Source organism: Salmo salar, chromosome ssa04 (assembly GCF_905237065.1).
Source record: "Salmo salar chromosome ssa04, Ssal_v3.1, whole genome shotgun sequence".
NCBI classification, from domain to species: Eukaryota; Metazoa; Chordata; class Actinopteri; order Salmoniformes; family Salmonidae; genus Salmo; species Salmo salar.
The window spans coordinates 61,407,528-61,422,697 of record NC_059445.1 but is presented as its reverse complement, the minus strand read 5'-3'; the positions used below and the strand labels follow the sequence as shown (position 1 = coordinate 61,422,697).

Here is a 15,170-nt window from a genome sequence, read left to right as displayed (position 1 = left end):
TGCCCTACTGGACTCACCGTCTCTCCTGCCCTACTGGACTCATTGTCTCTCCTGTCCTACTGGACTCACCGTCACTCCTGTCCTACTGGACTCACCGTCTCTCCTGCCCTACTGGACTCACCGTCTCTCCTGCCCTACTGGACTCACCGTCACTCCTGGACTCACCGTCTCTCCTGGACTCACCGTCTCTCCTGCCCTACTGGACTCACCGCCTCTCCTGGCCTACTGGACTCACCGTCTCTCCTGCCCTACTGGACTCACCGTCTCTCCTGCCCTACTGGACTCACCGTCTCTCCTGCCCTACTGGACTCACCGTCTCTCCTGCCCTACTGGACTCACCGTCTCTCCTGCCCTACTGGACTCACCGTCTCTCCTGCCCTACTGGACTCACAGTCTCTCCTGCCCTACTGGACTCACCGTCACTCCTGCCCTACTGGACTCACCGTCACTCCTGCCCTACTGGACTCACCGTCTCTCCTGCCCTACTGGACTCACCGTCTCTCCTGCCCTACTGGACTCACCGTCTCTCCTGCCCTACTGGACTCACCGTCTCTCCTGCCCTACTGGACTCACCGTCTCTCCTGCCCTACTGGACTCACTGTCTCTCCTGCCCTACTGGACTCACCGTCTCTCCTGCCCTACTGGACTCATTGTCTCTCCTGTCCTACTGGACTCACCGTCACTCCTGTCCTACTGGACTCACCGTCTCTCCTGCCCTACTGGACTCACCGTCTCTCCTGCCCTACTGGACTCACCGTCTCTCCTGCCCTACTGGACTCACCGTCACTCCTGGACTCACCGTCTCTCCTGGACTCACCGTCTCTCCTGCCCTACTGGACTCACCGCCTCTCCTGCCCTACTGGACTCACCGTCTCTCCTGCCCTACTGGACTCACCGTCTCTCCTGCCCTACTGGACTCACCGTCTCTCCTGCCCTACTGGACTCACCGTCTCTCCTGCCCTACTGGACTCACCGTCTCTCCTGCCCTACTGGACTCACAGTCTCTCCTGCCCTACTGGACTCACAGTCTCTCCTGCCCTACTGGACTCACCGTCACTCCTGCCCTACTGGACTCACCGTCACTCCTGCCCTACTGGACTCATTGTCTCTCCTGCCCTACTGGACTCACCGTCTCTCCTGCCCTACTGGACTCACCGTCTCTCCTGTCCTACTGGACTCACCGTCTCTCCTGCCCTACTGGACTCACCGTCTCTCCTGCACTACTGGACTCACCGTCTCTCCTGCCCTACTGGACTCATTGTCTCTCCTGCCCTACTGGACTCACCGTCACTCCTGCCCTACTGGACTCACAGTCTCTCCTGCCCTACTGGACTCACCGTCTCTCCTGTCCTACTAGACTCACCGTCTCTCCTGCCCTACTGGACTCACCGTCTCTCCTGCCCTACTGGACTCACCGTCACTCCTGTCCTACTGGACTCACCGTCTCTCCTGGACTCACCGTCTCTCCTGCCCTACTGGACTCACCGTCACTCCTGTCCTACTGGACTCACCGTCTCTCCTGGACTCACCGTCTCTCCTGCCCTACTGGACTCACCGTCACTCCTGGACTCACCGTCTCTCCTGGACTCACCGTCTCTCCTGTCCTACTGGACTCACCGTCTCTCCTGCCCTACTGGACTCACCGTCACTCCTGCCCTACTGGACTCACCGTCACTCCTGCCCAACTGGACTCACCGTCTCTCCTGGCCTACTGGACTCACCGTCACTCCTGGCCTACTGGACTCACCGTCTCTCCTGCCCTACTGGACTCACCGTCTCTCCTGCCCTACTGGACTCACCGTCTCTCCTGCCCTACTGGACTCACCGTCTCTCCTGCCCTACTGGACTCACAGTCTCTCCTGCCCTACTGGACTCACCTCTCTCCTGCCCTACTGGACTCACCGTCTCTCCTGCCCTACTGGACTCACCGTCTCTCCTGCCCTACTGGACTCACCTCTCTCCTGCCCTACTGGACTCACCGTCTCTCCTGCCCTACTGGACTCACCGTCTCTCCTGCCCTACTGGACTCACCGTCTCTCCTGCCCTACTGGACTCACCGTCGCTCCTGGCCTACTGGACTCACCGTCTCTCCTGGCCTACTGGACTCACCGTCTCTCCTGGCCTACTGGACTCACCGTCTCTCCTGCCCTACTGGACTCACCGTCTCTCCTGCCCTACTGGACTCACCGTCTCTCCTGCCCTACTGGACTCACAGTCTCTCCTGCCCTACTGGACTCACCGTCTCTCCTGTCCTACTGGACTCACCGTCTCTCCTGGACTCACTGTCTCTCCTGCCCTACTGGACTCACCGTCTCTCCTGCCCTACTGGACTCACCGTCTCTCCTGCCCTACTGGACTCACCGTCTCTCCTGGCCTACTGGACTCACCGTCTCTCCTGGCCTACTGGACTCACCGTCTCTCCTGGCCTACTGGACTCACCGTCTCTCCTGCCCTACTGGACTCACCGTCTCTCCTGCCCTACTGGACTCACAGTCTCTCCTGCCCTACTGGACTCACCGTCACTCCTGTCCTACTGGACTCACCGTCACTCCTGTCCTACTGGACTCACCGTCTCTCCTGGACTCACCGTCTCTCCTGCCCTACTGGACTCACCGTCTCTCCTGCCCTACTGGACTCACCGTCTCTCCTGCCCTACTGGACTCACCGTCTCTCCTGCCCTACTGGACTCACCGTCTCTCCTGCCCTACTGGACTCACCGTCTCTCCTGCCCTACTGGACTCACCGTCTCTCCTGCCCTACTGGACTCACCGTCTCTCCTGCCCTACTGGACTCACCGTCTCTCCTGCCCTACTGGACTCACAGTCTCTCCTGCTCTACTGGACTCACAGTCTCTCCTGGCCTACTGGACTCACCGTCTCTCCTGGCCTACTGGACTCACAGTCTCTCCTGGCCTACTGGACTCACCGTCTCTCCTGCCCTACTAGACTCACAGTCTCTCCTGCCCTACTGGACTCACCGTCTCTCCTGGCCTACTGGACTCACCGTCTCTCCTGGCCTACTGGACTCACCGTCTCTCCTGGCCTACTGGACTCACCGTCTCTCCTGGCCTACTGGACTCACCGTCTCTCCTGGCCTACTGGACTCACCGTCTCTCCTGGCCTACTGGACTCACCGTCTCTCCTGGCCTACTGGACTCACCGTCACTCCTGTCCTACTGGACTCACCGTCTCTCCTGGACTCACCGTCTCTCCTGCCCTACTGGACTCACCGTCACTCCTGTCCTACTGGACTCACCGTCTCTCCTGGACTCACCGTCTCTCCTGCCCTACTGGACTCACCGTCTCTCCTGCCCTACTGGACTCACCGTCACTACTGCCCTACTGGACTCACCGTCACTCCTGGACTCACCGTCTCTCCTGGACTCACCGTCTCTCCTGTCCTACTGGACTCACCGTCTCTCCTGCCCTACTGGACTCACCGTCTCTCCTGCCCTACTGGACTCACCGTCACTCCTGCCCTACTGGACTCACCGTCACTCCTGCCCTACTGGACTAACCGTCTCTCCTGCCCTACTGGACTCACCGTCACTCCTGCCCTACTGGACTCACCGTCACTCCTGCCCTACTGGACTCACCGTCACTCCTGGCCTACTGGACTCACCGTCACTCCTGGCCTACTGGACTCACCGTCACTCCTGGCCTACTGGACTCACCGTCTCTCCTGGCCTACTGGACTCACCGTCACTCCTGGCCTACTGGACTCACCGTCAATCCTGGCCTACTGGACTCACCGTCTCTCCTGGCCTACTGGACTCACCGTCTCTCCTGGCCTACTGGACTCACCGTCTCTCCTGCCCTACTGGACTCACCGTCTCTCCTGGCCTACTGGACTCACCGTCTCTCCTGGCCTACTGGACTCACCGTCACTCCTGGCCTACTGGACTCACCGTCTCTCCTGCCCTACTGGACTCACCGTCTCTCCTGCCCTACTGGACTCACAGTCTCTCCTGGCCTACTGGACTCACCGTCTCTCCTGGCCTACTGGACTCACCGTCTCTCCTGGCCTACTGGACTCACCGTCTCTCCTGCCCTACTGGACTCACAGTCTCTCCTGGCCTACTGGACTCACCGTCTCTCCTGCCCTACTGGACTCACAGTCTCTCCTGCCTTACTGGACTCACCGTCTCTCCTGCCCTACTGGACTCACCGTCTCTCCTGCCCTACTGGACTCACCGTCTCTCCTGCCCTACTGGACTCACCGTCTCTCCTGCCCTACTGGACTCACCGTCTCTCCTGCCCTACTGGACTCACCATCTCTCCTGCCCTACTGGACTCACAGTCTCTCCTGCCCTACTGGACTCACCATCTCTCCTGCCCTACTGGACTCACCATCTCTCCTGCCCTACTAGACTCACCGTCTCTCCTGCCCTACTGGACTCCCATAATGTTTTACTGTTCTACACATCTTAACCCCATGTATTCTCTGTCTTGCCCCCCCTCCCCCATGTACTGTCTGTCTTCTGTTTCTCAGCTTCTGTTTTTTATTTATTTGTTTGTTATTTTCTTTTTTATTTATTAGTTTTTTTGCAGAGTGTTTTGAGACAATTTCAATAAAATGATGATTTGATAGATTCTAGGTGACCAGATGAACAGTCATCATGTGGTATCCCTACTTAGATGACTCTCCATCTCGTAGACCCAGTCTGTTGATGCAGCCCCTAGCTATATCCTGCACCCAGACAACATCACACTCAGACAGATGCCTCCCTCCCCCCTCTATAACTCCCTCTATTCCTCCCACTATTCCTGTGGCGAGACGCTCCGCAGGATGTTGATGAGGGCTGAAAGGGCGGCCGGGCCGTGAGCTAGGGGAGTGTGTTTTGATGAGCTCATTCTCTGCTTGTTTGGCCAGCTGACAAAGCCAACAAACTGAGGGAGAAAAGCAACCTCCTATTTTCTGTTGCTGCCGCTGACCTACTTAATATTTCCAAGACAACCTTTACAGAGGAAGAGGGTGACAAGCCAGGAAAACTCAGCATGCTATAGCTAAGACCTAGCACAGAACAAATTCAAAATTAGGAAAGATGCTAATGTTGCTTTGCTGTTTGACAGAGGGGATGTTAACACTTTATTTGAAGGGTACCTACATAACATCATTAACACCTTTATAATCCATACATAACACATACCTAAGAAAACCAGGCATTTCATAAATGCTTAGGTCAGCGACCCCAAGCTGGTCATTGCAGTACACCTACCGTAAGTGACAACGGAAATGTCAACTTGCTGGTCTTGACAGAAGCGTAAACATTTGTAAAATGCTTACCCACTGCTTATGAATGTGTATGACTGTTTTATGACGTCCTTACCCTTTAAAGGGAGGTGTTTATTATTGGTTAGGTTCTAGTCACAATTAGGGATGCACGATATATCGGTGAACATATCGGAATCGGTCGATATTAGCTAAAAATACCAACATCGACATCGGCCCGATGTCTTGTTTAACACCGATGTTAACAACCGATGTCAAAGCTACCGTGCATATCTATATAAGTAGGTACGTGACATAATAACGACAAGTACAATTTGGCGCTACACGTGCAACACAGCATTCCTAACCTAGCCCACACAATGTCTGCTGTGTGGATCGAGCAGTCATTTGAGAGAGTATGAACATTTCAGTGAGACAACTCAAAGGCGAAATCCATTAAAACCAAAATAATGGAATTCATTGCCCTTGACAATCAACTGTTCTCTGTCGTGGGTGATGTTGGCTTTCACCGACTGATCGAGCACCAGTACACACTACCAAGTGCGCTATTTTTCAGATGTTGCCCTACCGGAGTTACACAGTAGTAGCGTCACTGCTATTAGCTTCAACACATACATTCTATGGAACGTTTGGGTCTTTGTGTGTCAAAAAGGATACAGTAGCACTGTCAGAGCTGTACAAAAAAGTCTGCAAACAAGCAAACACCGGCCACAAACAATGTGTTTACAATACCGCGTTGGTAATAAAGCATAATTTGTTCGACAGCAACTTCTGGGGTAGCTAGCTTTAGCTTGGCACCTAGCTAGCACCAATACAACCAGCCTGAAAACAATGACCAGTAGAAACTGCAGTCATTTTCATTATTCTTAGCAATGATTTAGGAATCCTTGTGAGTAAGTATTAGCTAGGTTGCCACTTGGTGTTCGCCTATTGAAATTGAACTGCAGTTCATGAAAATAAATAGCTAGCCAGCTACTTAACCCTGTTGCCCAAAGCTAACGTTATAAGCAGCCAGCTAGCTTCATCTGGCTAGTGAGGCTCGACCGGAACGAGTTATGTGTTGTGAAGCTAGCCACAATAAGGATTAGGCACAATAGTGGAATTTGCGGTTTGCCTTCAAAATAAAAGTATGTCATTGACAGTGATGCAAATGAACACAAATAGTAAAATTATGCCATACTTTTATTTTTAAGGCTAACAGCAAAGTCCACTATTGTGGCTAATCCGAAAATGACAAATGGATCGACGATGGCTAGAAGACCGGTGACGTCGACCGCCAAACACCACCCGAACAAGGAGAGTCATCAACTTCAGCCGAAGTCGTGACAGTGTGTTAACTATTTAACTGTACTAGAATGCTTAAAAGGCACTAATATTCTAAATATCGGTATCGTTTTTTTTTGGCAAGGAAAATATTGGATATCGGTACCGGCCAAAAATGTCATATCGGTGCATCACGAGTCACAATGCTGCTTGTTCTGTCTTTCCAGCAATTGTCAGCATTTTCCACCCTCTGTAGGCTAAGCATGTGTGATCCACAAAATATGTCTGACTGCCAGGGATAGATACAGTACTTTACTTAACACAACGCCAACAACAGGGTTCTAAGCAGAGACAACATGGTTCTTAGCACATTAATAAAGGGGTCTTTTCAGACCACACAGAGAGGCTAGCAGCTAATAAGGAACCATGTGAGAGACGAGGAGGGCTTGAAGAGAGGAAATGGGGACAAGAGGAAGCAGAAGAGATTAAGGGGTAGAGAGAATTCTCAAGGCTATGAATATAGTTTGGTTTTTCATATTTTTTTACATTTGAACATTTTGACCTTACAATAGGGTTGAGTGAATGTGTTGCTAGACAAGCACTATTGGCCACACTTGATAACTTGAAAACTAGCACACGCAACAACTCTACAAAATGTGTCCTATTTGGATGGAAAACACAGCACCCTTTCTATGGGGTGTACAGTGTGGGTATACAGTTATCGAAATGTCTCCCAGCAGACCATTCAAACAAAGACAGGCAGAAACTGCTTCTCCAACAGAAATCCCCGATAAACACGGAGAGAAGAGACCAAAAAACGTGTGATCGAGAGGGATAGAGAGCAGTTGATTAGAGAGATATCCAGTGCTTGACTTGGATTGAAACTCATTTTGGATGCTGGGACTGTTTATATTTAGGTGCAGGAGCTCCACATTACTTTTGAGATAATATTCTAGGTCTCAAGCAGAAGAGCATTTGAGGTGCTGGTACTTAGCTCCAGCGAGCTCCTGCCCAAGCCAAGCACTGGAGGTACTCTATCTCCAACTGAAAATACATAATCTAAGTGATTGATAGTTTGTATTCAGCAGTCAAAAAAGTATGCCTTATTAACTTTGAAAAACTACTCAAATTGTGATTTTGTCAGACAGCATAGGCAGCAGCGCTATACAGATGAGATGATGGCTTGGAATGAAATAATAAAGTCAGAAAATAAAACAAATGTAATATACACAACAACTGAAATATTTTAAAGTAAAGTAATGTGAATAAATAATGGTTAATACTGTAAGTGATAAGCATTAATGGGCAGTCACTACCATCATTGGACATTTATTAAGTTGTTGTATTCTGTGTTGTTACAGCATTCAACCCACATAATAAATAGTGCATTTAATTTAGAAGAACAAACAATCGAAACTGAAAACCGAGATAATTTTTTTTCATAATCTATATGAAACGTGTGCCTAACGAGCCCAGTACACACCTATTTATTTTCCCAGAAACGTGTAAACCCTTATTTGGCTTGAGGATGTCTGGTAGAAAGATTACACAGATGGCTACAGAACCGGCATTCATTTCAGCCCTACTATAAAAAGGACCACTTGAGTCTAATTACATCCAGGAGCAAATCCTCTTTCAAAGCTGGCTTTAAAAACTATGCTAGAATTATTTCTGGTTATGTGCAAATAATATACTGCCAGGGTCAGCATCATAATTTCCCAGCAGTAGGCTATATGGAAAATATGAGCTCTAAGCCCTGACTGCAAAACCAAACCACCTTGGTTGATGGTTAGATTCCTTACTTATGCACTACACACACACCCCCTGGGCCACTTCTTATGCAATCATCATAATCCTCAGCACATGCCCCGTGCCTTCAACTGTTCTACTCAGCATCTGACAGCAGTACTGTTAGTGTTACAGGTTCTCTCTGTGTGAGCCTTGTTTACTTGTACACAGTCATGGGCACCAGGTATGGATTGACCAGTCAGCACTGCTTGACATCCATACCTTGGACAGCTCCAGGTCTTCTTGGTGCAGCGATGGTTCCCCTTCACAGGTCTCACTGCGGAGGCTGCTGTTGACTCCATTCTGCTGGCCACTGGTGATTGGAGAGAAAAAAGTTCTTAGAAAAATAAACCAGAGGTGCACAACATTTGTTTTATACAGCGAAAGTCTGGTTCTCCCTAGCACTCATTTGGCATTGGAGCACACCGGTCATTGATCGAAAGGAAAGGCTGAAAACAAACATACATTGCAGCCTTAGAGCACTAGAGTTGTGTACAGTACCACTGGTATGTAGACGTTACAGTACCGAGTACCACCATCTTCAACAGGACACTGTTTGACAACTGTTAGCCGCATGCTGGTCACTCTCCTCATGGAAATACTGTGCCTTCGGAAAGTATTCAGGCCCACATTTTGTTCGGTTACAGCCTTATTCTAAAATGTATTGAATAGTTTTTTCCCCTCATTAATCTACACACAGTACCCCACAATGACAAAACAAAAACTGTTTTTTAGAAAAAATGATATATCACATTTACAAAAAGTATTCAGACCCTTTACTCAGTATTTGTTGAAGCACCTTTGGCAGCGATTACAGCATTGAGTCAAATAAAATAACATTTTTATTTGTCACATATGCCGAGTACAGTGAAATGCTTCCTTACAAGCCCTTAACCAGCAATGCAGTTTTAAGAAAATACCTAACAAAAAGTAAGAGATCAAAGCAACAAATAATGAAAGAGCATCAGTAAATTAACAATAGCGAGGCTATATACAGGGGGTACCGGTACAGAGTCAATGTGCGGGGGTAATATGCGAGGTAATATGTACATGTAGGTAGAGTTATTAAAGTGACTGTGCATAGATAATAACAGAGAGTAGCAGCAGCGAAGAAGGGGGGGGGGGGGGGTCAATGCCAATAGTCTGGGTAGCCATTTGATTAGATGTTCAGGAGTCTTATGGCTTGGGGGTAGAAGCTGTTTAGAAGACTCTTGGTCCTAGACTTGGCACTCTGGTACCGCTTGCCGTGCGGTAGCAGAGAGAACAGTCTATGACTAGGGTGGCTGGAGTCTTGGACAATTTTTAGGGCCTTCCTCTGACACCACCAGGTATAGAGATCCTGGATGGCAGGAAGCTTGGCCCCGGTGATTTACTGGGCCGTACGCACTACCCTCTGCAGTGCCTTGCGGTCGGGGGCCAAGCAGTTGCCATACCAGGCAGTGATGCAACCCGTCAGGATGCTCTTGATGGTGCAGTTGTAAAACCTTTTGAGGATCTGAGAACCCATGCCAAATCTTTTCAGTTTCCTGAGGGGGAATAGGTTTTGTCATGCCCTCTTCACGACTGTCTTGGTGTGCTTGGACCATGTTAGTTTGTTGGTGATGTGGACACCAAGGAACTTGAAGCTCTCAACCTGCTCCACAACACCTCTGCCGATGAGAATGGGGGCGTGCTCAGTTCTCCTTTTCCTGTAGTCCACAAACATCTCCTTTGTCTTGATCACGTTGAGGGAAAGGTTGTTGTACTTGCACCACACGGTCAGGTCTCGGAACTCCTCCCTATTTGCTGTCTCATCGTTGATCAGGCCTACCTCTGTTGTGTCATCGGCAAACTTAATGATGGTGTTGGAGTCGTGCCTGGCCGTGCAGTCATGAGTGAACAAGGAGTACAGGAGGGGACTGAGCACGCACCCCTGAGGGGCCCCTGTGTTGAGGATCAGCGTGGCGGATGTGTTGTTACCTACCCTTACCACCTGGGGGCGGCCTGTCAGGAAGTCCAGGATCCAGTTGCAGAGGGAGGTGTTTAGTCCCAGGGTCCTTAGCTTAGTGATGAGCTTTGAAGGCAGTATGGTGTTGAACGCTGAGCTGAAGTCCATGAACAGAATTCTCACATAGGTGTTCCTTTTGTCCAGGTGTGAAAGGGCAGTGTGGAGTGCAATAGAGATTGCATCATCTGTGGATCTGTTGGGGTGATATGCAAATTGGAGTGGGTGTAGGGTTTCTGGGAAAATGGTGTTGATGTGAGCCATGACCAGCCTTTCAAAGCACTTTATGGCTATAGATGTGAGTGCTACGGGTCAGTAGTCATTTAGGCAGGTTACCTTAGTGTTCTTGGGGACAGGGACTATGGTGGTCTGCTTGAAGCATGTTGATATTACAGTCAGACAGGGAGAGGTTGAAAATGTCAGTGAAGACACCTGCCAGTTGGTTACCGCATGCTCGGAGTGCACGTCCTGGTAATCCGTCTGGCCCTGCTACCTTGTGAATGTTGACCTGTTTAACTTCACTAGGGTAGGGGGCAGCATTCGGAATTTTGGATGAAAAGCGTGCCCAAATTAAATTGCCTGCTACTCAGGCCCAGAAGCTAGGATATGCATATAAATGGTAGATTTGGATAGAAAACACTCTAAAGTTTCCACAACTGTTAAAATAATGTCTGTGAGTATAACAGAACTGATATGGCAGGCAAAAACCTGAGGAAAATCCATCCAGGAAGTACTATTATTTTGAAAGGCTGTTTTTCCATTGAAAGCCTATCCACCATACAAAGACTTAGGACCCAGTTCACGATCTCTATGGCTTATTCTACATGTGGCCAGTCTTTAGGCATTGTTTCAGGCTTTTACTCTGAAAAATGAGGGAGATACAGCACTTTCAATGAGTGGACAGTGGAAATTTCCAGACATGAGTCCAGTGCGTGATCGAGAGCGCGCCTTTCTTGTTTCTCCTTTTCTATTGACAAAGCTTTTGTCCGGTTGAAATAGTATTGATTATTTATGACAAAAACAACCTGAGGATTGATTTTAATCATCGTTTGACATGTTTCTACAAACTTTTATTGTACTTTTTTGACTTTTCGTCTGGATGTTGAGAGCGCGCTCTGTGCCTTTGGATTACTGAACTAAACGCACCAACAAAACAGAGGTTTTTCACCCCTTCCCTAGTGGTTTCTTGTGGCTAGGCACTGTCCTAACATAATTGCATGGTGTGCTTTCGCCGTAAAGCGTTTTTGAAATCGGACAATGTGGTTGGATTAACAAGAAGTTTATCGTTAAAATGGTGTATAATACTTGTATGTTTGAGGAATTTTAATTATGGGATTTCTGTTGTTTGAATTTGGCGCCCTGCAATTTCACTGGCTGTTGTCGAGGTGGGACGCTAGCGTCCCAATGATACCAGAGAGGTTAAAGGTCTGACTTGCATTGGCTGTGGAGAGTGTGATCACACAGTCATCTGGAACAGCTGATGCTCTCATGCATGTTTCAGTGTTGCTTGCCTCGAAGCGAGCATAGTTGAGCTCATCTGGTAGGCTCGTGTCACTGGGCAGCTCTCGGCTGTATGATTAGACCTTAGTCCTATATTGACCCTTTGCCTGTTTGATGGTTCGTCGGAGGGCATAGAGGGATTTCTTATACGTTTCCGGGCTAGAGTCCCGCTCCTTGAAAGTGGCATCTCTACCCTTTAGCTCAGTGCGAATGTTCCCTGTAATCCATGGCTTCTGGTTGGGGTACGTACGTACTAGAGGTCGACCGATTATGATTTTTCAATGCCGATACCGATACCGATTATTGGAGGGCCAAAAACCCCGATGCCGATTAATCGGCCGATTTTTTTAGCAATGTATTTTATTTCTGCGTAATAATGACAATTACAACAATACTGAATGAACACTTATTTTAACTTAATATAATACATCAATAAAATCTATTTAGCCTCAAATAAATAATGAAACATGTTCAAGTTGGTTGAAATAATGCAAAAACAAAGTGATGGAGAAGAAAGTAAAAGTGCAAAATGTGCCATGTAAGAAAGCTAACGTTTAAGTGCCTTGCTCAGAACATGGGAACATATGAAAGCTGGTGGTTCCTTTTAACATGAGTCTTCAATATTCCCAGGTAAGAAGTTTTAGGTTGTAGTTATTATAGGAATTATAGGACTATTTCTCCCTATACGATTTGTATTTCATATACCTTTGACGATTGGATGTTCTTATAGGCACTTTAGTATTGCCAGTGTAAAAGTATAGCTTCCGTCCCTCTCCTCGCTCCTACCTGGGCTCGAACCAGGAACACATCGACAACAGCCACCCTCGAAGCAGCGTTACCCATGTAGAGCAAGGGAAACAACTACTCCAAGTCTCAGAGCATGTGACATTTGAAACGCTATTAGCGCGCACCCACTAACTAGCTAGCCATTTCACATCGGTTACACCAGCCTAATCTTGGGAGTTGACAGACTTTCAGTCATAAACAGCGCAATGCATTGCGAAGACCTGCTGGCAAAACGCATGAAAGTGCCGTTTGAATGAATGCTTACGAGCCTGCTGGTGCCTACCACCGCTCAGTCAGACTGCTCTATCAAATCATAGACTTAATTATAATATAATAAACACACAGAAATACGAGCCTTAGGTCATTAATATGGTCGAATCCGGAAACTATCATCTCGAAAACAAAACATTTTTTTTCTTTCAGTGAAATACGGAACCGGTCCGTATTTTATCTAACGGGTGGCATCCCTAAGTCTAAATATTCCTGTTACATTGCACAATTGTCATAATTACGTAAAATTCTGGCAAATTAGTTCGCTACGAGCCAGGCAATGAACCCAAGAGCAGTGACACAATTTCATGTTAGCAGGCAATATTAACTAAATACGCAGGTTTAAAAATATATACTTGTGTATTAATTTTAAAGAAAGGCATTGATGTTTATGGTTAGATACATTGATGCAATGACAGTGCTTTTTTCGCAAATGCGCTTGTTAACCCAGGAATATTGACAGCACACTCTTCACAGAGACATACAGTGCCTTCACACCCCTTGACTTTGTCCATATTTTGTTGCGTTACAGCCTGAATTTAAAAGGATTGAATTGAGATTTTTTTGTTACTGGCCTACACACAATACCATATAATGTCAAAGTGGAATTGTTTTTCTACATTTTTACAAATGAAAAGCTGAAATGTCTTGAGTAAGTAAGTATTCAACCCTTTGTTACGGCAAGCATAAATAAAAAAATTGGTTAACAAATCACATAATAAGTTGCATGGACTCAATGTGTGTGCAAGAAGTGTTTAACATGATTTTTGAATGACTCCCACATCTCTGTACCCCATACAAACAATTTATCTGTAAGGTCCCTGAGTCGAGCAGTACATTTTAAACACTGATTCAACCCCAAAGACCAGGAAGGTTTTCCAATGCCTCGCAAAGAAGGGCACCTATTGGTAGATGGGTAAAACATTTAAAAGCAGACATTGAATATCACTTTGAGCACTTTGGGTGGTGTATCAATACAACGACGCCACTACAAAGATACAGGTGTCCTTCTTAACTCAGTTTCCAGAGAGGATGGAAACCGCTCAGGGATTTCACCATGAGGAGAAAACTCAGTTAAGAGTTTAATGGCTGTGATAGGAGAAAACTGAGGATGGATCAATAAAATTGTAGTTACTCAACAGAACTAACTTAAATGACAGAGTGAAAAGAAGGAAGCCTGTACAGAATAAAAAAATAATATTCTTACACTAGAGTATTTTGTGTAAAAAAAAATACAATTAAATCAATTTTAATCCCACTTTGTAACACAACAACATGTGGAAAAAGTAAAGGGGTGTGAATACTTTCTGAAGGCTCTATACGTATGAATTCTTCCCTGACTCAACCAGTTTGATATGGATCAAGTTCCCACAAGTCTCAGCAGCAATTCTCAGCAGCAATTCTCAAAAAAATGGCACCTGAGGCAGGTGCAGCAATACGGTAGAGTATCGACACACCCTCTGACAACTGAACTGTTTCGTACAGCGTTTTTGCCATGTAAAGAACGTTATCATTCCATAAGACAAAAGTGGCCTAAGCGTTTAAAATACAATGTTTATTATTCAAGTTTATTACGGGCCTACTATATCAGAGCAGGCAAAAACGAGAATGTTTGTTCTATGGCGACCATTGTAGCTGTGTGAAGAGGGTTACTATAAACCACTCAATTGTTTTCTCCACTGTGACAGATGGTCAGATTTGTGCCAGTTCTCGCACTCGCCACTGCCTGGCACGTTACGTTAACGATCATAATGCTGCTTACTTTGCCATTAATAGCAAATTAATATGGTTACATTGTAGAGATATGTATCTACTTCGCTGCTGATACAAAACAGAATGATAATGTTAGTTAACCGAGAGAACGGTTAACTAAGCCTACAATATAGATGGAAAATATAACAGATTGCGACCACTGTCTCTGCTGCTCCGGTCAAATCTCTGGCCCTCGTGCTTCACATCATATTCAAGCGCGGTTTTGATACAATCTTGCAATAACGACAATTAAAACCATGACACTGATGTATTGTTATTGTTACAATGTTAACCGTGTGGTTCATACCTGATGTCGCTTTCCTCTGTTTTCTCAGGGTCCTGCGATTTACTTATTTGAAAAAGTCTGGAAAAGTTTCGGGCGATATCCTCCTGCCATGAACTTTGTCGTTTCATGTTTGACATAACGGTCCTGAAAAAGTCACATCTGGACAAGGAGTTGAATAGCTTCGAGTCCCTGAGGTGACCTCGATAAAAATGTGTGACACTATAGTTTCGTCGATTCCTTCATGTCTCGTCTCCTTATGGACATAATTCTGCGCTCTACTCCAGTCCAACCCCTACAACGCTGTAGCAT

The 15,170-nt window shown here is 47.3% G+C and overlaps 1 protein-coding gene across 2 annotated transcripts in view; it reads right to left on the bottom strand.

The window, feature by feature from the left end:
* The window catches only part of LOC106603442 (uncharacterized), an 84,966-nt gene extending 69,800 nt beyond the window's left edge, over nt 1-15,166 (bottom strand). For both annotated transcript variants that reach the window (XM_014197124.2, XM_014197125.2), the window contains exons 1-2: nt 14,883-15,166; nt 8,506-8,596 (exon numbers count right to left, since the gene is read on the bottom strand). In XM_014197124.2, coding sequence (XP_014052599.1) covers nt 8,506-8,596; nt 14,883-14,998 — 207 coding nt within the window. In that variant the 5' untranslated portion in view covers nt 14,999-15,166. The remainder of the gene's footprint in view (nt 1-8,505; nt 8,597-14,882) is intronic.
* Between the last annotated feature and the right edge of the window lie 4 nt (nt 15,167-15,170).